Below are 26,866 nucleotides of genomic sequence, written 5' to 3'. Positions count from 1 at the left end.
TTTTTTTGTCGATCATTTTTTTCAAGTAATTGGATTTGAAAATGATAGTCCTTTTTTTAAGCCGTGTAAACTACGATTCTTATTAAAACTAGGCATTTCTTGAAGCATTCTAGAAGGTATATAGAGAATTTAATCACCTTTTGAGGTATTGTCACATACTTTCAATAAGCAGATGATTTTCGTGTTCTTATTGTTATTTATATTGGTGACAAAGAAAATGAATTTCATGTCTAAGAATTAACATGAATTTCTTTTTATAAATATAAATATAATTAATAAGTGTTCAATGCTATATTTAGTGTAAGGTTACTATTTATTTATTTAAATGTAAAAAATGATTTAGGTTTAGAATAGGCACAATAAATTACACGATATTAAATTATAATTTTTTCAGCAATTAATATACCTTTTAGTCTCGTATTATTATTGCGTAAAACCAAATTTCAAAGTTATTCAGTATATAAACAATAGGATAAATCAAGATGATGTTACAATCAAAAGTAAAAATAAGTGTTTTTATTTTTTTTTTGTTTTTTGTTTTGTGCACGGAAATTGCAGGCCGACAAAACCCCTTGGAAATAATAATAATAATAAAACTCCTAAACCCTAACGAGCTCTGAGTTCGTTTATGCCTTTTGACCTCTCTGCTCTACTCGCTCTTAGGCCTCGCCAAGTTGTTCTTCGCGCCAACGCAGCCATGAAAACCGTCGAGGCAACAAGCCTTAGCTCCGACCAGAAAGCTCTTCTTCTTCGCACCGTCGCGTTGTTTCTCGACTCCAATGGCTTCTCCAAAACCCTCAAGAGATTTCTCTCCGAAGCCGATATCACTGTGAGCGCACTTTATTTTACATTCTCTGTTTGGCCGCCGAATTGTTTCTATATTTTTATACAGACACTCGATTTTGGAAAGAGAAAATATAACTGTTGTTCTGTGAAGCTGTTTTACCAAAAAAAAAAAAAAAAAAAATTAATACTTTTGGTAGCGATCATTTTGGTAGTTCTTACCTCAATGAAATAAGGTTTGTACTTTAGGGTCTTAGTTTGAGTAGATTCCTGAGGGAATTTGGGGAAGGCTATAAATAGGGAGATAATGATTTTGACAGAGAAAGGAATTATGAAGCTTTTGTTTTTTGTAATTTGGTTGATTTGAAGTTTGATAATTGGTTTCTGTTTGGTTAAAGAGCGAACCTTTGTACAGTCCAAAATGTAGTCTTAACATTCTTGCTTGTTATGCAGAAAGAAGCTTTGAAAGGCTCGGAGGTTTTGGAAGAAATTTACAGCAAGTATTTAGAAATATGGTACGATTGTAGACACGTTTTGAATTCTATATTTTTTTTACAGACATTTTAGAAGGGAAAAGATTTTTTTTGGGTACATAAAAGAAGGGGAATTTATATAAGCTCAAAAGATTCACAATTGCTTGTTTTATGTCGTTGTGCTCGGATTGAGGAGCCTATAATTATATCTCTCCGAAAATTCAAAGTCGGTGTGTTTGTATGTTTTTCTTTTGGACTTTATATAACATATTTTCAAGATTCACAAAACCTAACTGAGGTTAAGTTTAGGCACGATTTCAGTAGTTTATCAAGTGAAAACCTTCCCGAGCTACGCACATATAAAATATGCATCAAGTTCTTTTTTTTTCTTCTTAATTTTACTAAACCTGTTGCTCTAAATAATCAATAAAGGCATGTGCTTTAAAGTTACTTTTATTCCTAATGATCATCTCTCCTGGTTCCGAAAGAATTTCAGTGATACGGTTCTCTAATAGGCTTCTGTTTTCTATTTTTTTCCTTTTCAGTGACGATGCCAAGACAATATTGAAAGCGAAAGGTATTGTTCTAATCTAGTGATTTTTATTATATTTTACTTTAGTAAAGAAGGAAGATAATATGCGTCTAGAAAAAAAAAAAACACTGATTTAAAATCACCATGGGATCTAAGGACACGAGACTGATCTCTTGGGGAGTTAATTCCATTAATTATATTAATCTCCGATATGGATGATCTTACTGAATCAAACTTTTAAGCCATTGCTTGAATGCTTTCAGGTTAGCAATACTTTGCACCGACGGTCTGTGAAAATGTCGGAAAGGTTTCAATTATAACTGTCTAACTGTATATTGTAGGTGAGAAAGCCGTCGCTAATGAAGTAAAGAAGCCGGAAAAACAGGCCGAGGAAGCTAATAAAGACGAGGATAAAAAGAAGAAGAAGAAGAATAAGAAGAACTCAAGCCCCGATGACGAACCTAAGCCAACTAAAGATTTCAACATTGAGGAAAAACCTTCAAGTGACTCCATAGCCGATGAAACTCAGGCAGAAGAGAAAACCTCAAAGTCCAAAACCAAGAAAAGCAAGAAGGAATCTTCGAAGGATACAGAACCGAATGGTGCCGAGGATGACGATAGTAAAGGCTCGAAGAAGAGAAAAAGAGCGGTCCCCGATGAAACTCAGGCGAAGCTTTTGTCCGAGAAGATTGAGAATGAAGAATCAAAGCGCAGAAAAGTTAGCGGCGAAGATTGTCATGAGAACGGGATTGTGACAAGTGATTCTGATCAACAGATCAATGATGGTCTAGAAGATGCCGAAAAGTCCGGTGGACGGAAAAGTGCCAAGAAAGAAAGCAATGGATCGGCTGAGGTAACATTTCCATCTTCGGCTTTGTTTGATAAGAAAGTAAAATGAGATTATTTGTTGATAAGAGTATATCATGTGTCTGATCGATCAAAAATCTAAATTTACTAATACGAACCTCCGTGAGTACAATTTAGTAACTTTGATGCTTACTGTTTTCATGGAGAACAGGTTTTATTTTCTATTTTTAAAATCTGATTCTGCAAAAATAATGTAAAACTATAGGGGACATTAAAATGGTGATTTTCAAAATCTTACTGCTCTGCTATTAGGTTTAGTTCGGAGATCATGATAATCTTGTCGTGCTTGCAACAACAATGCAAAATTAGGGCTACATTAAGATGCTGCAAAAGAGCACAAAACATACATAGCTCTCCAAAGTCTTCGTGAGTTGACTCTTCGATTCAAGAAGACTCGGGGGACTCAGGGGTATTAAATTAAATGAACGGGAAAAAAACTGTAAACAAAACAAAATAGGAAATCAATAGAGTGAACCTTTTTAAACAGTTTATGAATGTAAAAATATTCATGTTAGTATGACACTACTCTGGTTTTGGACAAAGAACCTGACTTCTGAATTGTATCTCTAATCACAGAATGCATTATAATATACAACCATTTCACCCTTTTCTACTCTTAAGTCTTTGCACTTGATATATATATATATATATATATATATATATATATATATATATATATATATATATATATATATCGTTATTTTCTTTTTTCCTGATTGCTTTTTTCTTTTCCCTTAATCATCGCTTGCCTATTGATACAAACCTATCTTGCTCGTGTCATTTATAGTTTGATGCACATTTTGTTATATATACAAATCTGGCTAATCAAGTTGACAAATGCAATTATTAGACATAGCCACTGAAACAAAACGTGTGAATCATATATTACTAATTTAACTCGTCATTTAAATATTTGTTTTCTTCTTGCGTGAATGCAGCCAAAGACTGTTAAAGCATTTCAGAGAGTGAAAGTTGACGAGGTCGTGTTTACTGATGAGAGGCTCAAGGACAACTCTTACTGGGGAAAGGTGTGTTTAAAGACTTTATTTTATTTTTATTTTTTAGTTTGTGTCTTGTTTAACTTTGATCCCATTTTTCGTCGCACACAGAGCGGCGCAGAAAGTGGTTATGGTGCAAAGGCAGAAGAAGTTCTTAGCCAAGTTAGAGGCAGGTATGTATCAGAATATAGACATACATATATGTATATATATACATACATACATATATGTATATATATACATATATATATATATATATATATATATATATAGCTGTCCTATGTCCCGTTTGTTTTTCGAGTAGCCAAACATACTAAAAAACAGCTTTGTTTTTGTTTATTAAAAAGTAAGCAAAAAAAAAAGTAGGAAGAAGAGTTGCTTAGCATCTGCAATATTTGACTAAATTTTAGTAAAGTTATGTCCACCCTTGTTTTTTTCGTGAAAACTAGCCCCGGTACCTTTTTATTCCATAATTACGTTATTTCTACAGCATTTTCCTTTGTTTACAGTTAAATACATTTTCTTTTCTTCTTTACAGTTTCAAAAGTTTTTTTTTTCAAAAAATTGGCTACTTTAACCACCTAAGCTATAAGAATTGTAAATTAGTCAACCTTTAGTAAATACTTTGTAAATAGCCAACTTGCATACGTGGCAGCCTATTAACTACCTTTTTTATATGTTTGGCTGGATTAAATAAGTCTTTTATTAATCTATTAATAAATTAACTTGGCTATTTACAAGAAATTAACGAAAGGTGGGCTATATCTCAATTCATTGTAAGCGTGTGGCTATATAACTTAATAACCATTTTTTTTTTGAAGTAATTATGAAAGGTTTGAAAATGTAAGGTATTATAGGAAATAGCAGATAAAGTATATGTTGAGCTTATTAAGTTATTATTTAGCTTGTTCAAATCGTATATCCTCTCTCTAATCAACTACTTATTTAAAATGATCTCTATCATAATAATCAATTTAGAGTTTTGTTTAGACTGTAGTACTCATGTACACGTGACCCTATTGGTTCATCGAAAATCTGCAAATTTATAGACTTATACTATTCGCCAAGCCAATGAACTGTGTTTGATCTATTGCCAGGGGATTTCGGCACGAAAAAACAAAAAAGAAGCGTGGAAGTTACAGAGGAGGGCAGATCGATCAGGGATCGCATTCGATCAAGTTCAACTACTCCGACGAAGAATAAAAATTATAATAATCGTGCACGCATTTCCCTTTTGGTACGAGTTCCTCCAATTTTTGATACAACGTTGACGATCGAGAACAAAGATATTTATTTATATACAATTGTATTTCATGGCTAATTTATATCAACATTTTTTTTTCCTTGGTGATAGATGGACCTATTCAATTTCAATCTAATCAATCAAGGACATTTCCTTAACTAGGACTAAATTAATGGACATTTCCATTTTCCTATTTTTTTCAAAAATTTACCAAACTAGGACTAATAAAATAAAATATTCGTTTTTTCGATGGCATGAGCGGGAAAATAGAAAGAAAGAGAAAAAATAAGAGATTTTATTGGGGAAGATTGTAGGTTGGTAATTAGTATGATGGTATAATAGGTAGATTTTAGTGTATCTATCATTTGACTTTTGTTTGACCGGTCCTAGTTTGGTAAATTTTTGAAAAAAATAGGAAAATGGAATTTTGCCTTAATTTAGTCCTACTTTTGGCAATTTTCCCATATGAGTCTAATTTATTTATTCAAACAGTAAGGGAAGAAAGATCAATATTGGACTCTTTCAGGCTTGTAATGAAGGAAAGAGGATTAGATGAAACCCAAAAATAGATGTACATTTTGATTAGGTGAATGTGAAACCGTGAAAGAAAAGACGATTAGGTTAAACCCAAAAATAGAGTGCAAAATGATGATATCATGATTAAGAAAACCGTGAAGGAGTATGTGCATGTATAATATGTTTAAGAAAACCAAATGTCTGATTTTTGAAGCTGTGATAGTTTTTTTCTATGATAGTTCTTGTCTTTTAAAATAAGGATTTAAATGTTGTTTTTGATGTCGGAAAATCGGCGTGTTGAGGAATAACTGTATGAAAAAATTGTAAAAAAAAAACTAGAAGAATATTTGTCGATGGAGAAACGTTTTTCCACGAAAAATGTAACAAAACACACTAAACATTAACATATTATGGTTAATTTATAATACTTATTTATTTGCAAATCTCGCTCTTGTTTTTCAATGTCTCAAGAAGCGTTCTCTTTAGCGTGTGATAACAGCGTGATCGACGAAGAAGAAAACACGACAAATTATAGTTTCAAAGATATAAAAATACAAAAAAAAAAAAAAAAAAGGTCAGTTCTTGGGCACAAATAAGTTTTCACGTTGTTTTTTTGCAAGAGTGACGTTAAAAATCATTTTAAAAACGCATGATACAGTATCGGTCGCTAAGAGACGTTGATACTACTTACGTTGCTTTTTGAGAGACGTAAACAGCTCTCAGTCTAGTATCGAAATCAAATTAATTTCTATGAAATTTAAATCGAAATTAAAGTCATATACTTAAACACGTTAACGCTCGTAAAAATGACATTTATTAAGTATACAATTTACATATTGATAACTCACTTTGTAGTAAATAATGTACAAATTAATGTGAAAATAATTAACAAATTATTAGTTTTTGTAATATATTTATTATTTTTTGGTAATATATACTTGTAGTTTGATGTTCACTACTCAAATTTGTCTCACGATTAAACGTGACATCTGGGACCAGAAGAGGCCAGAATTTTAGACTTCGACGGCTCAAAACTAACTCAACGGAATTTTTGGTTGTGTGAATAGACCGAAAATACCATGTACAACCCGAAAGTGTTTTCGTCCTAGATTGTTCCGATGGTTTTCGTTAGTTAAATAATAATAAAAAAAAAAATTGGGCCGTTGGATTAATCTCCAAATGTCTAAATTTAATGTTTCTCATGTTGGATGCAACAAACAATCATATATGTCCCAAACTTTCTGATTCGTTAAGGGCTGTAAAAAGTATTCGGACGAAACCAAAAGGGAAAATTTGGCCGAACGCCCAGGATTGCTCACGGCCGACAACCTAACTGCGAGAACAAATAAAATTCTTTTTGGCAATGCAAAATTTCATTTTGCATACCTTTTAAATAGCAAAATACTAAGATTGGACTTGTTATGTGCACACTGTTTTACTTATTATAAACTATATACTAATGTCAGAAAAAAAAATAGAATTTTAAATTAGACATGCATCTACGGTTTGAAAAAAAAAACATTATTTTTGAAATAATTTAAAACAATCACAATTCAAAAAATATCAATTTAAAATTACTATTTTTATAATTTTTCCTTAAAATTATGTGGGATTCTATTGTGCCTATAGGCTATGGGCACTCATCTAACTCCCTTGGGCCAAGCCTGCATATGGTGCGGAATTTAGTGGAGCTAATAATAGTTGAAAAGTACAAGAAACTGGTAAAGTTGATAATATAATAACAAAAACTTCAATTTTTTCAATTGTTTATATATTATTCATTACGAGTTCCAACAAAATCAAACTACACCCTTGCAATTCAACTTTACAAAATTATATAAAAAATTTCATAATCCTCTTGGTCGACAAGCCACTAACGTTGAATGTTGGAGAGTATTTGGAGAATAACCTCCACATACTATTCTTAGCTCATTTTCTGCCCCTTAATTTCTCACGCGACGAAGAGTTATAAATTTTCTTACATTGATGCAAGGACGACAAATATAAGAAGTTCTACACACTTAACAAATATGCATTAACATATAATTTTACCCTGAATTATTTGCTCATAAAAATATATATTGTTGAACTTTATTTATCTAAATATATTATTATAATCAAGTGTTCTCTCGTCTTTTTCTTCTCTACGTACAAAGAAACTTATATTATTAGTTCTCATCCGTCGTCCACCCTTTAGGGAGTGAAACATCTCTATTGTTTTCTGACCTAAGGGGATATGTGAGTCATTATATACCATCACTTTTTGAGTACCTAACGTTATTTTCCCCGAATTCCGCTCCCATCGTGCAATAGATCCTTGCTCTAATGTTGGACCCCAAGTCTCATGCCCTACTCTTCTCCATAGTTTCTTCGCCGTCCGCCTTGGGTCTTTTCTGGCGATATTCGTGTCATTCTGGTCAACCTGTTGGAGCGATGTGTGGGTGGTCACTCCATCTACTCTGGTCTCACATTCAATGCCTCCATCTCCGACCCTTTCGACGACAACGTAGTGATCTTCCTCTCCAATCACCTCCTCGGACTCTGTGGTTGTTTCCGTCGCAGCACCACCGTGCGTAAATGGTGTTTGTTGTTTCTTGTGGTGAGTTTTTAGAGCGAATTAGTTTTAGGACAAAATAATTTTTGTTCTTACGTGTGATTGAGATCTTGATAGCTTAATTTATCTTTTTCATTTAGTTTGCTTAAGCTTTGATGCTTGCCTTCTATACTACGATGACTTTTGTGTCCACCGAGTTCTTTGAGTTTTTATTGGTCTTTTGGTGGTTCAAACTCTCGAACGTTTTTTTCTCTACGATTTGTGGTTCTTGAGCACTTTCATTCATTCATTAACTTTTGAGGGTTTTTTTTAAAAGATACAATGAGTTGCTCGAATTTCAGTGTAGTTATGTTCTTTGGAAGTTTCTACAATGTGCTTCATTTGATTTTAGTTTTGAATTATTTTTGCAATAATGTTATGTATCAGCGCGCTAACCGCGCTAATACACTCTCAATAGGTGAGGCCCACATGTTAAGTGAGACTCACACCTGTGAGTAGCGGTGTGAGTAGCGCTGATGCATATCAGTACTCTTATTTTTGTTTTGAGATCTCATTTTACCTTATTAAAAGATCTATGATTTTTATAATTTTAAATTTTATATCTATTATCTACTAAAAAAAAGTTATGAACTACTTTTATAAATAAATAAATAAAATCTGCCAAGAAAAATAAAATTCTCTTTGGCAAATACATATATGTAATATATATACTTCAGCATTATTACGTTTTGGCCCCCATTTCTCGCGGGATATCATAATATAATACCCCATCAACGGATTGTGTGAATATATATATATATATATATATATATATATATATATACTATTATAACTGCAATTGAATGAAGCTTCACCACGTGTGCACAATTCGTTGTGTCCGTATTTGAAATTTGGAGACAAAAAGATATGTTTATTTTATATTATTTTCGCTGGAAAGATGTGGTGAGATCGTCGAATAATGCAAGTGGATAAGATAACAACATCTCAGTTTGTGTGTGTGTGTATCTTGAAAATAATATCTGTAATTTTTAATAATAAAGTCGCCTTCTATACGTGACTGATCATATATATACATTATCAAATCTTGTGGAAAATCAAACACACTATTCAATTACAAACTGAATATCTATTGAAATTTGAAATTATCAAATCTCGTGAATATTTGAGATTTTAAATACAAAGCGTGTTTCTTCTCCTCTATTGAATATCTCAGTTAACTTTAGAGACTATTATAAATAATAATAATAAAAAAAACAGATCATAAAGCATATTATTATTATAACATGATTATACAATCTTTTAGATAAAAGACATAGCAATTCTTGTTGTTTCTCAAATAACTTATTGGGAAATTATGGGTTAGTCTACTCAATGTCAAATTTTTTTTTTAATGAAAATTGTGATTTCATTGATACTCATCGCTCTTGTGAAATCAAGAGCGATCAAGAGTTGAATTTCCATGGGAACAGTCTCCTCGTTAAATATACAATCTGATAGTAAGCTCGACGCTCTCACAAACAAATGATGATTCGACTCAAGAGGACAAAGACGTCTTGGCGGCCTGGCTCCGCTCCGATGAGATTGTGAGGTGCTATATCTTAGCATCTATGAACAATGTCCTGCAGCAGAAACATGGTGACATTGAGACAGCCGCTGACATGCTCTACAATCGCCATGAGATATTTGGAGGGCAAGGGCGTCAGGCCAGACAGCAAGCAGTCCGAGAGTTTATGAACTGTCGCAAGGCTGAGACTCCTGTCAGAGACCATATGATGCTGATCATTAGTTACCTGAATGAGATGGAAATCCTAGGATCTGAGATTGAGGAGGAGACCAAAATAGATATGATCTTGGAAACTCTCCCCGAATCTTCTAATACCTTCAAGTTGAACTACTCCATGAATAAGCTAGAGTACATTGTTACCGAGCTAATGAAGAAGCTTCACACTGCTGAAGGTCTTACTAAGAGAAAGAGGAATCAAGGAGAGACACGTGCTACTGAACACAAAGCCTCTGCCTCTGGATCTAAGAAGAAACTTCACAAGGCCGAGAAGAAGAACTGTCCTGCCAATCTCAAAGCAAAGGAACATAGTATTGTACTAATTACCGAAGCATGCTTAGCAGCTGATACTGTATCAACGTGGATTCTTGACTCTGCTGCTACTAACCATATTTGTTGTTCCTTAACTGGTTTCAAGAAAACCAAAAGCTTAGAGGAAGGCGACTTTTGCTTCAAGTGGGGTGATGGGAGCCTGGTGTCTGCGAAGGCTGTGGGATCTGTGACGCTGTCTTTCAAAGACCGCACTTTACACTTGAATAATGTTTATTTTGTTCCTTCCTTTGGGAAGAACTTAATATCTGTTGCTCGTCTTCGTGAGCAAGATTATTGTTTAAAGTTCATTAAGATTGGAATTCGTATTTCGTTTCCTGATAATTCTTTTTGTCACTGATGCAAGTATGAAGAATGCTCTTTTCTACATCTATCCCACTCAACCTTCTCTATTAGACACTGAAATAGATAATGATCTAGTTAGGGAGCCAAAGAGGATCAAACTTTTCGATTCCTTCGATCTAACAAACTCAACATATCTCTGGCACTTAAGACTTGGTCATATTAGTCTAGACAGGATTAAGAGACTTGTGAGGGACAGTTCTCTCCAAACCTCTGCAATAGGTTCACTACCTACTTGTGAATCTTGCATAGAAGGAAAAATGACTAAGCAACCTTTCTCCGATAAAGGGTCGAAGAGCCATTGAGTTGCTGAAACTAGTACGTTATGATGTATGTGGTCCACTCAGTCAACAGGCGCCTGGAGGATACGAATACTTCGTTACCTTCACTGCTGATTACTCAAGATACGGTTTTGTCTATTTGCTCAAACACAAATCCGAGACCATTAACGTATTTAAGGTCATTAGGGCTTTAGTGGAAAAGCAAACTGGCAAGCAGATCAAAACTCTTCGATCCGATCGAGGTGGTGAGTATGTGTCTAGAGAGTTCGATGACTTTCTTAAAGTAGAAGGTATCGCTTCTCAGCTTACCGCACCTGGCACACCTCAACAAAACGGAGTGTCGGAGAGAAGAAACCGAACTCTCATGGAGATGGTTAGATCAATGATGAGTTACTCATCACTCTCTCTTTCCTTTTGGGGATATGCCTTCGAAATAGCCGCTTACATTCTGAACCAAGTTCCGTCTAAAAAGGTTCCTGGTACTCTTTATGAACGATGGACTGGTCGTAAAGTAAATCTTGCCCGCATCAAAATTTGGGGTTGCCCTGCACACGTGTTGAGGCAAAAGACTAGCAAGTTGGCTAGTAGGTCAGAATTGTGTCTGTTTGTTGGATATCCAAAGGAAACCAAATGTTTCACATTCTATAGTCCCGAGGACGATAAGACTTTCGTTAGCACGAATGCTCATTTCCTTGAGGAGAACTTTATGAAAGATGTAACACCTAGAAGCAAAATTGTGCTTGAAGAAAAGTTGGGTGAGGAAGCTTCTACCTCATCTGTAATGTTCTTACCCCAACTGAAACACAACCTAACTCATCAGAATCTCATCAAGTAGTACTTTTATGTAGTGTAAAGGCTACTCAAAAGCCTGACAGGCACATGTCTTATGGAGACACTCTCGTAGCCGTGTCTGATATGGATGATCCTATTTCCTATAGCCAAGCGATGGCTTGTTCTGAATCAAACCTCTGGCTTGACACCATGAAAGTTGAAATGCACTCGATGCAACCGAGTTTGCAGACTGTTTTACAAAATGTAATGAAACAAAATTTAAATCCAACAACATGGTTTTACAATCACACACTATATTTTCTCGCTCCACCCTTGGTCTTGATCAAGCTAGCGTATCTCAGATGTATTGAAAAAATACTAATAAAATTATATTATCAGTACCAAAGTGAAGACCCATTTAAAAAAAAAATCCGAACGGGGTTCACATATAGTAACAAAAGCGTCGAACTGGATTCCTATTCATTGTCTTGAATGTATAAGCTTCGTTATTAATTTTCCAAATTTCAGTCAAAATTAATGAGAAATTGATACGCGAGCGAACAATATGATTGATTTGTGTAGGAAATTAGTAAAAGTGTCAACTAATATTGAAGAGACGAATCAACCTGTAGGGAGTTCTTATATAGATGGGAAACAATAAATTAAGAGTGCCATTAAGATTTTTTAAGAATCATTCCTGAAAAATTACAATTATCGGTGAATATGGTATTTAGGACCAATCATAATTTAGAAAATAGCATTAATAACATCTAAATACCTCTATATAGTAAATAAGACATTTCCGCTAATTTTTCCTAAATTTAATATTTAATCGCTTTGAGCTTATCAAGTTATTTTATAAATATATATAAAAAAAAACAGATATACATATATATTGTTAATTTTATCATATTCTAAAATATATTTTTACGTTGAGATTTTCATGGACAAATATGAAAAAAAAAATTCTTATGTTTTCTATACTTGTTCGTTCAATTTTCTATTTTTTTTTTTTACTTTTCTACTTTTTTGGAACCATCAAAACGACATTTAAATATTTGGGCAATACCACTTCTAGTATGATTTTAAGACAATATAATTTACTTACAGATGATCAGCCCATATACATAATTTAAATGTTATTTTAAATATATAATTTCAAAATAATTTAAGTTTGGTCTACAATTTTATATGATCTTGATTCTTGAAAATGAAAGCTGTTAATCGCGTTTTTGGATTAGCATTCAGAACCGTCCGTGGTTCGATCTAGGATCGGATTCTATGACCTCACGTAGGTTAGGTGTGGTGTAGTTCTTCTATTCTCGTCGTCCTTGCCTCGCCGAAAAGTGGTTTCCGGCTCCTCGTCACTTCGTCAATAGTCAGCTTTCGTGTTCTTCACGTTCTTCGTGCTCTTCGCGTTCTTCAACCTGAGAATCAAGAAACATGAACTAGGGGGCGTGGAGAGTTTTTCTCTGACGCTCAACATTAGCAGAGGTGGGGGGGCTCATTTCTAGAGGGTAGAGAGAGGAAATGAGAGTCAATGGAATTCAGAGTTGAGAGAATTCTGAGTCGAGAATCACTTCTGAGTCGAGAATGAGTTCTGAGTCGAGAAATCACTTACCTTCTGGCAATGTGAGTGAACTATTCATAGGATATTGGCGCTTGGTCAAGTGCCATCATGAAATAGCTTGCAAGCATGTTTACCGGTCCTCGGTTTTGGTCAAACATATTTTTGACCCATTTGACTGAGTTATTCTTTTTGCATTGTGCGGTCATTTTAGCAATTGAAGCGTCGTTTTTACCATAAGAAAAATGACGGTATAACACAAGCTTCTAGAGGTAATGTGTATGACATATTTTATTTATATTTTAATATAATTATAAAATGGGGAAAAAAATAGACATAATTATCAATTTGCTTCCCATGAGCAAGACAGAAACACATATTCCGTTTCATATTACCCAAAACGGCTTTGCTGTTTCGTTATACATTACATATCATTTTATTGTGGTCCATCGGTCCATCCTTTTTTTTTCCCCCCTAGCAGTGGTCCATCCATATTAGCACATGGCCAGGCCACTTTATTTCTTACATCATTTACGTAGAGAAATTACATCGGCATATAATATCAAATCAGAGGACAAAAACATAAAATAATACAGGTTATTTCGTTTTCAATGGATCGTTTGTAGATATGTAATGTCAATGCATATGGGGTCCATTATGTGCACAGTTGTCGGTACAATGATAGATTTCTCTTCTATAAATAAACCATAAATTTCTGGCCTATTAGAAATGTATTATATATACATATATATATATATTTATATGATAATTAACTTAAACTACTCTTAATCTCACTTTTGCAACTATATATCAATAAAAAGTACGTAATTGTATATCTCTTATTTTTATTAATTACTTGATAATTTCTCTCTTGTAGTGTATAATAGATCTAGGCAAACCTAGTTTAAAACAACAACACGTTTGTTCGATTATTATTATTATTATTATTATTTTTTTGGCTTTTTAACCAAATAAGTACTAGAATGAATTATCAATCGCTTAGTCGTGGTGGCAATACTTTTTAACTGTGAGTGTGACGTGACCTCTTGCGAAAGGACGAGACTTAAAAGTCTTCGATGTTATATAAGATTATTCGTTATGATATGTGCTTAAATTTACAATTTAATTGATGTATAGTGTAAGATTGAAGAAAAAAGACCGTGCCCAAATGATCGCATGTGGTTGCATCGTTTATTTATTGCTATGAAAAAGCGCCGCCTAATGACTATTTTAAATTAAATAATTGATTAAAGTAAAAATGACCCTTCAAAATCTTTCGAAGCCGGAGGCGAAGCGAAGAGCAGCTCGGAGGAGGCGGCACGTTCCTCCACGGTTTTCCAGGTACGTATTTCTCCTCCCTACCCTTTTTCAGTTTCTCAGGGGGCTTGTGATGAGGGGAAGGGGGTTAGGGACCTGAGTTTTGTGGACCCGAGTTTGGTGGATCGTTCCTTAGAAGTTTCTGGTTCGACGGATTCGACTAAGGTAGTTACTGTTGAGAGAGCGGCGCCCCTCAAGGATGAGGGCCGCCGAACGCAATGATAGGCGTTCTTTGGAACGTCCAGGGGTTAGGAAACCCCGGGACGAAGGGAGCCCTTAGGTCTCACGTCATGGATCATAAGCCGGATTTTCTGTTTCTGTCAGAGACAAGGCTTAGGAAGGACGGGGCTGAGAGGGTGAGAGTTCTGCTTGGTTTTGAGGGTTGCGTGACTGTTGAGAGTCTTGGTAGGAGCGGAGGCTTGATGTTACTATGGAATAAGCCAGTGAAGTTTCTACTCGGGACTATGTCGAGGTACCATATCGAGGGTGACTTGATCAGTGAGGATGGGAAGATGTGGAGGTTTGTGGGGATTTACGGTGATCCAGTGACTACACAGAGACGACACACGTGGGAACTTCTTCGTCGGCTCCGTGGGAATCACAGGGGTCCTTGGCTTGTTGGAGGGGACATGAACGAGGTGACCACGAACGCGGAGATTAGGGGAGGTCGGGATAGGGGTCCTGGTCAGCTCTTGGCCTTCAGAGATATGATCGTGGATTGTGATATTCAGGATTTGGGGTTCGTGGGAGATATCTTTACGTGGCGGAGAGGAGGGATAGAGGAACGTCTTGATAGATGTCTGGCCAGCCACGACTGGCGAGATCTCTTTCCCCGGGCTAGCGTCCAGCACCTGAGGTTCTGGAACTCGGACCACAGACCTCTCTTGTTGAAAACTGAGGGGTTTGGATCTACACGTCAGCCTAGGAGACCGAGGAGATTCTTCTTTGAGGAAGCTTGGTGTGGAGATCCTGGGTGCGACGAGGTGATTCGGAGGACTTGGGAAATGGATAGAGAGGGGCACCAGAACCGGAATCATACGATGCTGGATTCGATTAGTCAGTGCAGGGAGGCTCTGGGTCGATGGGGCTACGAGAAAAACAGAGGGATGAGGGACAAGATTGAGAAGCAAAAAGTGGTTGTTGAGTTGGTGGGCAGATCTGGTCCGGATTTCTGTATGGAGGTTTTCCGTCGCGAGGAGAGACAGTTGAACGCCCTGATGGAGAAGGAAGAGCAATTCTGGAGGCAAAGGAGTCGAGCCTCCTGGATGAAGTGTGGTGATAAGAATACGAAATTCTTCCAACGCAAGGCTACAACGAGGAGGAAGAGAAACAAGATCAGTGGCCTGTTCGATGAGAGTGAAATATGGCGTAGCAGCGGGGCAGAGGTCGAGAGAGTGATATCTAGATACTTTGAGAATATTTTCACCTCTGCCGAGCCGTCTCAACGAGATATTGAGGCAGTGGTCGAGGGTATCCAGCCTAGGATCTCGGAGGAGATGAACCACGAGCTTGAACGCCCGTTTGAGGCTGCAGAAGTGAGGAGTGCGCTCTCCTCGATGGACCCCATCAAAGCCCCGGGAAAAGATGGGTTCCCGGCGATCTTCTTCCAGAACTATTGGGATGTAGTTGGGGGGTCGGTTACTGAGACATGCCTTGGTATCCTCAACGAAGGGAAGGATGTGGGGAGCATCAATGACACTATCATTACGCTGATCCCTAAGGTTGAGGAACCAAGGAGAGTGAGTGAGTTTCGGCCCATCAGTTTGTGTAACGTCGTATATAAGATAGTTGCTAAGTGCCTTGTGAATCGACTAAAAGGCACGATGCACGCGGCCATTTCAGAAAATCAGAGCGCGTTCGTGGGTGGCAGGCTCATTTTTGACAACGTTATGGTGGGCTTTGAGGCGCTTCACACGATGAAGAGAGGCAGATTTGGGAATGGGAGGTGGGCGTCCCTTAAGCTTGACATGGCAAAGGCTTACGATCGGGTGGAGTGGTGTTACTTGGAGGCGGTTATGCTGAGGCTTGGGTACTCGGCCCAGTGGGTAGGGATAATTATGAGATGTGTCTCCTCGGTTCGGTTTGCCTTTAACGTTAACGGAACCACTCGGGGCCATGTGGTTCCTCAAAGAGGTCTCCGTCAAGGTGACCCGCTTTCTCCTTTCCTCTTCATTTTCTGCTCTGAGGGCCTCTCGAGTCTCTTTAGAGCGGGAGAGCGAACGGGAGTTATTAGTGGGGTCCGCTTCGGAAACCTTCGCGTGTCCCACCTCCTGTTTGCGGATGATAGTTTGATGTTCTTTAAGGCATGCCCTGAGGAGTGCGAGGCTGTGGCAGAGATCCTCCGTGTTTACTCTACGGCCTCGGGCCAGCTGGTTAATTTTCAGAAATCCGATGTCTGTTTTGGTAAAGATGTCGGGACGAAGGAGGAGGAGGAATTTCTTGCCCAGACCTTAGGGGTTCGGAGGACAGATTGCCATAAACGCTACCTTGGCCTCCCCGCGTTCACAGGACGAAAAAAGAAAGAACTATTCGAGTACGTGAGAGAACGCATCTGGGAGAAGATTAAGGGTTGGAACGGCCTTTTCTTCTCACAGGCCGGTAGAGAGGTGCTTATTAAGTCCATCCTTCGGGCTATCCCGTGCTATGTGGCCTCTTGCCTCAAGCTCCCGAAGACACTGATTTCGGAGATCCATTCGGCCATAGCCAAGTTCTGGTGGGGGAACTGCAACGGGACTAACAAGACGCACTGGGTTGCTTGGGAGGTTCTCGTGCGGAATAAGCTGAAGGGTGGCATGGGCTTCAGGGACTTGGAAAAGTTCAACCAAGCTCTGATTGCCAAGAACGTGTGGAGATTCCTCAGACGGCCTGACAGTTTAGTAGGCAATGTCTTCAGCGAGAGTTACTATCCACACGGGGACATCTTAAGTGGTCACTGCGGGTCGAACAACTCCTTTATGTGGCGCAGCCTGGTATGGGGTAGGGAGATTATTCTGGCTGGCACGAGATGGAACATTGGGGATGGTGAGACGGTCATGGTTATGAGAGATAAGTGGATTCCTAGACCGAAATCTTTCTCGTGGGTTGACCCCCCTCTGATCCCTCCGAATATGAGAGTTGCTGAGCTGATGAGGCTGGACGGGGATTGGGACGTTCCGCTCATTCGGGCCATGTTTGTTGAGGAGGACGCCAAAGCTATTCTGAGTATCCCGTGCGGCGGAGAAGGGGTCCTTGATCGGCGGCGTTGGCACTACACAGAGGATGGAGAGTACACGGTCAAGAGTGGGTACCGAGTGGCTATGGAGCCCATCTTTGAACCCAGTTCGTCCGACCAGACACTGATAGAGGAATGGTGGAGAAAATTCTGGAAACTACGAGTTCCTCCTAAGGTGAAACTCTTTATCTGGAGAGTCTGCAAGGGTCGGCTCCCGACCCGCTCCGCTTTGGCTAAGAGGAAGGTTATCACTGATGTTCGCTGCCCTATTTGTGCCGGAATGGCTGAGACGATTCACCATGCGCTCTGGGGCTGCAAATGGAGTAGGAAGGTCTGGAAGGAAGCGGGCTTTAGGGGGCTTCTCCCGGCACACGAGGAGGGCGAGGCTTTCGACAACATTCTCAGAGCGGCGGACGCTCTCCAGGTGAGTAATTTTGAATTCTATATCACTATCATCTGGGAATTGTGGAACCACAGGAACAATGTCGTCTCGGGAAAGAAAGCTTGGAACCAGTCAAAGCTAGTTCAGTGGGCCGGGAGCTTCCTTGAAGAGTTCAGAGACGCGAACAAGACTACTGTTCGGGGAGAGGAGAAGAGTTCGACCAAGCCTAGGTGGATCCCTCCGATGCAAGGAACAATCTCGGTGACTGTGGATGCTGCGCTAGATCGGGACCAGGGAAGGTTCGGTGTGGGGTGCATTGCTCGTGACCACACCGGAAGGGTGTTAGCCTCGCAAACGTTTTCCCAAGCTAGGGGCTTCCCCCCCTTCAGCTTGCGGAGGCGGTTGCGGTCCTCCAAGGCGTAGTTTTGGCTAGTAGCATCGGCGGGTCGAGACTGGAGCTTCATTCGGATTGCTCGGAGGTGGTCAAGGCGGTGGCCGGGGGGCAGACTCCCGCGACTGAGCTCGGGACGATTCTGCATCACATCAAGAGAGAGGTAAGTAATTTGATTGATTTTAAAATTATGTATATTCCTCGTCTCTGTAATGTCGCGGCGCATAATTTAGCCCGTTTTGCTGTTACTCAAAGTTCTAATTCGAGATGGTTGGGGCTTGTCCCTCCGTGTTCGGAAGAGGCTATTAGAGCCGATGACAAAGAGATTCAATCCCACATGTCGGGATAGGGTTCTCGTGCTTTGTTTCCTGTGTTGGTTGCGTGGTTGTGTGTTTGTTTCTTATCTCTTGTAACCACGGTTTTCCTCCGCCATACGTGAGGGCTTTTATGAAATCTCCGTGGCACCGTCCACGTTTATCAAAAAAAAAAAAATCTTCCACATCATCCAATAACGAACATTAGACGCCACTTTACAAAAAAAGCGATATATATATATATATATATATATATATATATATATATATATATATATATATATTTCCTCTAATTAACTAGCCATGATGAACTAATGTCTTAGGAAACCTAGCCAAATTTTCAATAGTAAACGACCTCTAAATTACGCTTGTGGGTTGTGGCATACGAACTATATAATCCCTGAACAAATATTTGATTTATCTACCAAAATACTCAAAACATATCCATAACTATAGCACTTGTTATTAATCCACCATTATAGAAACACACCATCAAAAATAAAAGTTCTTTATGGAAACATATCCATATTCATTCTCTATTTAATTATTTAACATGGTTATTAACTCAACAACACACATTAATGAAAATAATAGATAATTTTAGGTATTTATATATTTTTAACTAATATTGATCGTTAAAATGATTAACAAGTTTTGATGGAAAAATAATACTACAAGATAAAGAGAAAACTTTTCGAGGTAAAATAAATTTTTTTGGCACAAATTCAATCTTTATGAACTTATTAGCTAGTAATAATTTACATGTGTACATTGAAAAAATATCCGATAAGTTTTATAACGAGCTTGTTATGCAATGATTCCAAAGCATGAAAACACCTTGACATTAATACTATAAGATATATAGATAAATTTTGAGGTAAAAATAAAATTCTAGCAAATCATATAAGGTTGAATTCAATCTTTACGAATTTATTAGCTAGTGATAATTTACATGTATTTATTAAGAGAATATCTATTAGTAAGCTTGATAACATGGTTTTTATCCAATTATTTCTAAGCATGAATAATAAAACTCCTTGATGACAATTACAAAAACTATAAAATCTATAATATTATAAATTTATATATAGTGTTGGAATAAAGTGTGTTTGAATGAAATTAAAAAAGCTTTAATTTTGTGGCTGACCATTTGCGAACGATTTTGTGACTTCATCGGCTTTGAAGGTTAAAGTTATATGTGGACGTTATGGAGTACTTATTAGCTTGGATAAATGATGAATGGTTTTGTAACCGTGGTGGTTACATGTTGAATGTGTGAAACGTGTTCTTACAAGGTTGTAACCTATGTCATTAGTATGTAATAGTGGTTATAAAAGTTCATACTTCCGCCTAGAAAATGCTGAACTTTTTTTTTCTTATTCAAGTAGAAGAAGTGAGAAAGAGAGCCAAGCAAAGAGCTGAAAGGCTGAAGCAAACACACGAAACTTATTTTCTTCTTTCCCCTCAATTCTCTTTATGTAGGTGGTAGTTTCTAACATGCATTCAAGTTCTCTGGATTGAACGCGACGGTGTTTTTCTCAACTCGTACGTCGTTGTATCTTGAGAGGCGGTTGCTCATGTTATTCTAGCACCCGGTGGGAGAGTAATAACGCTTTAAGGAAATCGTCTAACGAGCCTTGACGTTCCCCTTTTTCCTTTCTTCTACCGATTTCGAGCGGTTTATTTATTTTATTGTACTTCATGTCTATATGCTTACTATATTAGTTTCTTGTTTTTTTTTTTTTTCAAATCGTCTAATTATTTTTCCCGCCCATTATTAGCAATATGGCTAACCTATAGCCCTCCCTCCTTTGGAACTTTTTGGTTTTGTCCTTATATATATAAATAAATATATATATATATATATATGTTACGATATTTCCGTACGCAAGTGCACGTAGTCGCCCAAGTAGTATAATCGTAAGAAAAAAGTCGATCCCATGCACGAGGACTTTGCTTAACCGAAACTTAACTAACTAGAAACGAATTGAACTCAAGAATACGAAGGATGATTATGAACTAATTTGCAGAAAATAAACAAAACAAAAATAAAAGACGGATGAACGGTTATGAGAAAAACAAGGGCAATAGTTTCACAAGTCTCTCTTATGATTTGGACTCACGAAATTCACGCACGATTTATACATACTCTTACTTTGCTAATCACGCTTACGTTAATAATATTGTTAAATCTCTCTCGAGCATCTAAAAATCTAGGCATATGCCGGAATATCATATCTTGATCTCAATTCCTGAAAGCACGGCTAGCATTAAACACAAGAACGTACACACGACTCCGTAAAAACTTAGTTATCTCTAGCCTAGGAATGTATTACATTAATTTAATTCAAGAGCATAATCAATCTAATCTTTTTCAAGCATCGAGTCAATTCTAATATCATGAACGAGGTGGCTAATCACATTCAAGCATTAATAACATAATTAAATTAAACAAAGCAAGATGGAGTGAAAATAAATACTTCAAATCCATAACCATAATCAAGACTCGCTACACCATCACCTCTCGGGAATCAGTTCACGGCGACGAGAGTAATAGAAAAGCAAAATAAAAAAAATAAACCATAAAAAAAAAAAAAAAATTAAAACAACTCATAATAAACGAGAGTTCTGGAATTAAAGAATAGAAGATGAAAAAACACTGATTTCGGTGGTGGAGGTGATAATGGTGATAAACGGCTTCTTCTCCAGCTTTCTTTCGCCGCTTTGTGCACAATTCTTCAAGAGCGTGCCGCACAATTCCTCCCTCGCTCCGCGCGAAGATGCGTAACAATTCTCCAGAGTGCTTAGCGCGGAATGCGAAGTAGCGCATCACGCATGCTTCTTTTCCATGCATGCTTTCCTTCGTTTGTTCGTTAATTTATTTTCCACGTGCGGCACTTTTTTATTTCGTTTTTCTCTCTCTTCCACGGCGCTCTGTGCAATCTCCACAACCCCGGGAGCAGCTTCCATGGCCATAACTCTTAGCTCCGGAGTCCGATTCTCGCAAATAAATATGCGTTGGATATCTTAAAAAAAAATCTCTATCCAATGTTGAGCAGAATTCATTCAAAATATTCAATAAAAATTCTCATTACTCCGATTTCATCTTTAACACCAAAATACTCGGTTAAACCTAAAATAAACTCAAAAACATATTAAAAACACCAAAACTCACTCGAGAACGCATGAGATTTTCAAGCTTGGAAACGGTTTCAAATCACCTATATTATGCTCTTATCAATATCCGATCCAACGTATGTGAATGAAATGATCAATTTCATCACGCATTCGTTCTTATAATAAGCTTTGCGACTCTACATTTTTCATTGTACTAAACTGGCTTGTCTTCGCAAAAATATGAAATGGTTCGACAAGTAAGAGAGCTCAAACATATGAACCCAAAAAAGTTAAGATTGTCTGTAATATATATATATATATATATATATATATATATATCATGAGAGGTCGTTTAACAATTGAGCTAAGATTAATTGACCCTTGTACTCGCGGCTCAACAACACTATTTGCAACCAATTATTTATGAAGGGTCAAATGATCCAATCTACCTGTATTCTGTCTTGAGCATTCATGTATATCACATAACAAATTTTTGGGTAGGGCTAGAGTAGGGCTAACATTTTCTTAAGAGATGACACGTAAATATTTCTTCAACAAAAGTGATCTTATTTTTTGTTTATATCTAAAAAGGAAAAAAAATTATGCTTCATGTCCCAGAATCTGGTCCCCAGCCAAAAAAAAAAAAAAAAAAAAATTGGCATCCCAAATTAATTACTTGATTTTTTCGACGTTATGGTGTTTTGGACCACAGATCAGCTTTCACTCGCTCAGTGAGTAGTTCACAATTCACTCTTTGGTTTGGTGATGTGTCTCATCTTACATATCAATTATATAAGAGTGCTGCTATTTGTCACGGGCCCGATTTCTCACGATCCACACAATGTGTGACACGTGGATGAATTTTTTTGGTGTTTATTGCTTTTGTGGGTAATCGTGTGAATCGTGAGTCATGTTAAAAATCATTACAATTGGTATATTTTGAAGTGTTCCAATTGTTAACTGTTAAATGTGGGAAAACCGTACGGAAGAAATTGGTTATGTATTCTAACTTGTCTGAAAGATCATATCTATAATTCTTTTCCCGTTTCGATCGAAACGAATTTTCTGATTCCCAAAATGGCAACGGAATGGAAATTCCGTACGATTCATACTATTATGTTTGAGTTTTTTTATTCTTCTAAAAAACATATAAAATTTTAGTTTTTAATTTTGTTTTATGAGCACCCGTTCTGGTTTGGCCGAATTCCAGACTACTTTTAGAATGGAACATTCTATTTAAATGGCGGCCGAAACAATTTTACGTCTAGTTTTTTTTTTTTTTTTTTTTTTTTTTTTTGCGATCTAGTAACGTAGCCAAATTCAAACGTGGTTTTAAGGATCTTGTCAACGTTTGGTAAATTTTATAATCTAACTATTTACTGAAATAAACGAATTTTGAAAGACGATAAATACCCTTCATTATAGATTACAAATATCTGTAAAAATATGATAATATAGACCAAAAAAATATCGAAAGTTATTCATGTTGCGTTTCTGCATCAAATTTATCGATATCGCCATTAACACAAATAAACAAAAATATACCGATATTAACACAAAACAAACAAAAATATACACAAAAATTTACACAAATACGACAATGCTTCAAATTCAAATTCCAATTCTAACTCCAATTTCAATTCAATTACCAAAGTAACGTTTCAATTCCACCATAAGAAATTAAAAAGTCTCTAAGCAAATAGAAATTAACTTGAAACGCTGAGTGACTTACGATGGTCTCTTCGGTCGATGATCAGATCGCCGGCGTAGCCCATAACTGCAAGCAAAATCTCGTGAAGCATCGTTGTAGTGGAGAGAAAGAGAGAGAGAGAGAGAGAGAGAGAGAGAGAGAGAGAGAGAGTTGTTTAGGAATTAAAATGAATCAGAATATTAAGAATTAAACATACCAGATCTTCTTTTATTAAATTGAATCACAAATATTAATAGAGGGTGGGTTTTTCATTAATTAATTTTTTTATTCAACTAAATATAAAAAGGGTAAAATCGGAAGCAAAAAAATAGTTTAATTGTCACTTCATCAAAATTAGCTAATTAAACAATAATATTGAAACAATAGCTAGTTTGCAATTCCAATATTTCATGTGGTTTAATTCGTGTATTTTTTTTCTTGTATAGTTTTTTAGAAGTTGTTATTGTAAATAAATAAATATATATATATATATATATATATATATATATATTGGTCCTATTTTTCATCATATTTGTATATTTTATGCTTAGCTTTTTCTCAAAACTTCTCAAAAAGTTGTTAACTGTATAATAAAGAATTAGTTAATATTTTTCATGATAAAGTAATATTAGAAACATTGTCTTCAGTTAAATAATGTTGACCAATTAATCTTATTGTTCAATAGGTATCGAGATATTAGTTAATATTCTCATTTTCAACGGGATTGACGAATTGTGATAAGAGACAACATTATAAGAAATAAGCTAGATATATTTAACACTTATGAGGCAAAATGACGATTCTAACAAATAATGTGGAGTGAAATTCAATATTTTTGAACTTCCTAGTGATCAAGAAACTTTAAATCAATACTTTGAGAAATTTCTTCTGATAACTTTCGCGCAACCATTTTGAAGCATGAAATGTTTTGCCAGTGTTAAATATAATGGCTTCGTTTTGCATTGTTGTATTCTGTTGTATAAAAAAATAAGACTTAAAACATGTGATTTTTGATCTAACCTATGTTTGATAATTTTTAGGGATATAGCCAAATGGCTTATGTGGCAATAATTAAGGTCTGATTTGCCCTTATTTATTAACAAATTCATCACTTTCTCTTTCTTATTTTTTTTCAAATAATTTTTTTTGCATCAAAAATTCATATCTTTCTCATACGAACTCAAAATTGAGTGATTTCAGATCCTACAAATTTGTGGCGTCGAGATCTTCAAAAATAGACTCATTGTGTTAGATGAAAAATTATGTTTAATGCATCATAGTTACGTTTCCATTTATTTTTTTGATAATTTCAAAAATTTCCAGTTATTTTCATATTTAAGGTAATAACGTGATTTTTCTACATCTATGGTATCAAACATGATTTTTCATCAAACACAATAGATCTATTTTTGAAGATCTCGGCGTCACGAATCCGTAGGATTTGGAATCACTCAATTTCGAGTTCATATGAGATAGATATGATTTTTTGAAGTTTTTATGTAAAAAAAAAGTGTAGGAAAAAAGTAAGAGAGAGAAAGTGACGAATTTGTTAATAAATAAGGGTAAATGAGACCTTAATTACTGCCACATAAGTCTGTTGGCTATTTCCCTAAAAATTGTGAAACATAGGCTAAAAACAAATTTCATAGTTTCATTTTGGTTATTTCGCTACACTGCCCAAAAAATAAACTGTTGTTTTTAGAAGTAAATTGGTGTTTGGAAAACTGTTTTTAAATTGACTTTCGTTAGTAGCATAAGTAGATTTAACGTTTGATAAAATAGATATGATTATACAAAAAAGACCAAAATAAAAATCTCTAAAAATATTAAATCATAATTATTTGTGTAGTGATTCATATATATATATATATATATATATAATATATAATATATATATGTATGTACTAATATTTTGTAATTTGTTAACATTATCTTAATTTCAAAGTCAATATATTATTCAAGAAGCGTAGTGTAATTTTATAAAACCAAATATATAAATACTCAATATAATATCATTTAAGCATTTAAAACAACGATCCATTTAAACTTAAACTATAGTTTGTAACAGATATGTATCTGTTAATGCGATTTCTCGTATAACATTCACGGGACACGTGTCGGTGTGCGAGCTTGCAACGTGTCTCAATCTTGTGAGTCTTTCAGACTGGTGAATATGCTCTTCCCGCCTTCTTCGTTGTTCTCGTTGGATTCCTCGTCTTTTCTTCGTTATCTTTTCTTTTTCTTGACTCCTTCTTCTCTTCTTTCCGTCTTCATCTTTGGGTTTTTCTTGATCTTTTTCCGTCTTTTTGGCGTATGAGTGCTTTGAGAGCGTTTGGGAGCTTTTTTGGTTCTTATTTTCCTCTTGAATTAGACGTCCCTTTTGCTCTTGGATGAGTAGAGTATTTATAGGAGTTTTGTTTCTTGGGCTCCAAGACTCCTTGAGGTTACTTGTGGAGTTGGTTGAAAATAATTCCCTTTGGGGGTCGAGGACTCCTTTGGGGGGTCGGGAGTTCCTCTTGGGGACGAGAATTCCTTTGGGGGGTCGAGAGTTTCTTTGGGGAGTCGGGAGTTCCTCTTGGGGGTCGAGAACTCATTTGGGGGGTCGGGAGTTCTTTTGGGGAGTCGGGAGTTCCTCTTGGGGGTCGAGAACTCTTTTGGGGGGGGGGGGGGGGTCGAAAGTTCCTCTTGGGGATCGAGAACTCCTTTGGGGGGTCGGGAGTCCCTTTTGTTGTTTTTTTAAAGACATGGTTTTTTGGTCATTTCACCCATCTTTAATGTCGTTTTTTCCATATAAAAAATGTCGCCATAACAATATCCATTATCGTACTTTTTTTTTTTTTACTGACGACAGGTCTTATCTATTTTATACGTATTTGTAACTTTTCCAGATGGTTCCTATAGCCGAAACGAGAAGAAAGACCTTGATATTTAATTGTAGTTTATATATGGAATACATCTCCAGTGAATAATCTCAAGGGATTGTTTGTGATATATATATATATATATATATATATATATATATAAATAACAAGTTACGTAAATACGTATTTGACTTTGTTAGAGAAGTTAGAGAAATTCACTATTACAAACCGTGGATTACACAACGTACTTTTCACAACACTTATATACACTTAATTTAAATGTTGTGAAAAGTAAATATTTTACAATAGTTATTTTGAATTGTTGTAAAATATGGGTACTTTTACAATGATTATTTTGTCCCGTTGTAAAATAATGGACAGTTTGAACTTTGTACAACGGTTATTTTTGAACTGTTGTGATATTTATAATATTATAGGTAATAATTGAGTATAAATAATCGTGTACTGGTAGATGCGACACAGATAAAATATATGTACGTTTTTATTATTTATAAATTTGAAGAGGATATATGGATATTTGTATAT

The 26,866-nt window shown here is 36.1% G+C and overlaps 1 protein-coding gene across 1 annotated transcript; it reads left to right on the top strand.

Annotated features, from left to right (window-relative positions):
• The first annotated feature begins 589 nt into the window (after positions 1-589).
• Positions 590-4,995, top strand: LOC149394723 (uncharacterized). Its single transcript, XM_089616127.1, has 7 exons — positions 590-829; positions 1,237-1,298; positions 1,802-1,833; positions 2,130-2,641; positions 3,594-3,683; positions 3,765-3,826; positions 4,751-4,995. Exons 1-7 carry the CDS (start codon positions 629-631, stop codon positions 4,854-4,856), a joined length of 1,065 nt encoding a protein of 354 aa, XP_089472253.1. The 5' UTR covers positions 590-628; the 3' UTR covers positions 4,857-4,995.
• The last annotated feature ends 21,871 nt before the right edge of the window (positions 4,996-26,866 follow it).

This window comes from Urtica dioica, chromosome 5 (genome assembly GCF_054948205.1).
Source record: "Urtica dioica subsp. dioica isolate 48M chromosome 5, U.dioica_male_clone48M_v1_H2, whole genome shotgun sequence".
Lineage (NCBI taxonomy): Eukaryota > Viridiplantae > Streptophyta > Magnoliopsida > Rosales > Urticaceae > Urtica > Urtica dioica.
The sequence above is the reverse complement of the archived record's forward strand: the minus strand, read 5'-3'. Positions and strand labels throughout refer to the sequence as shown.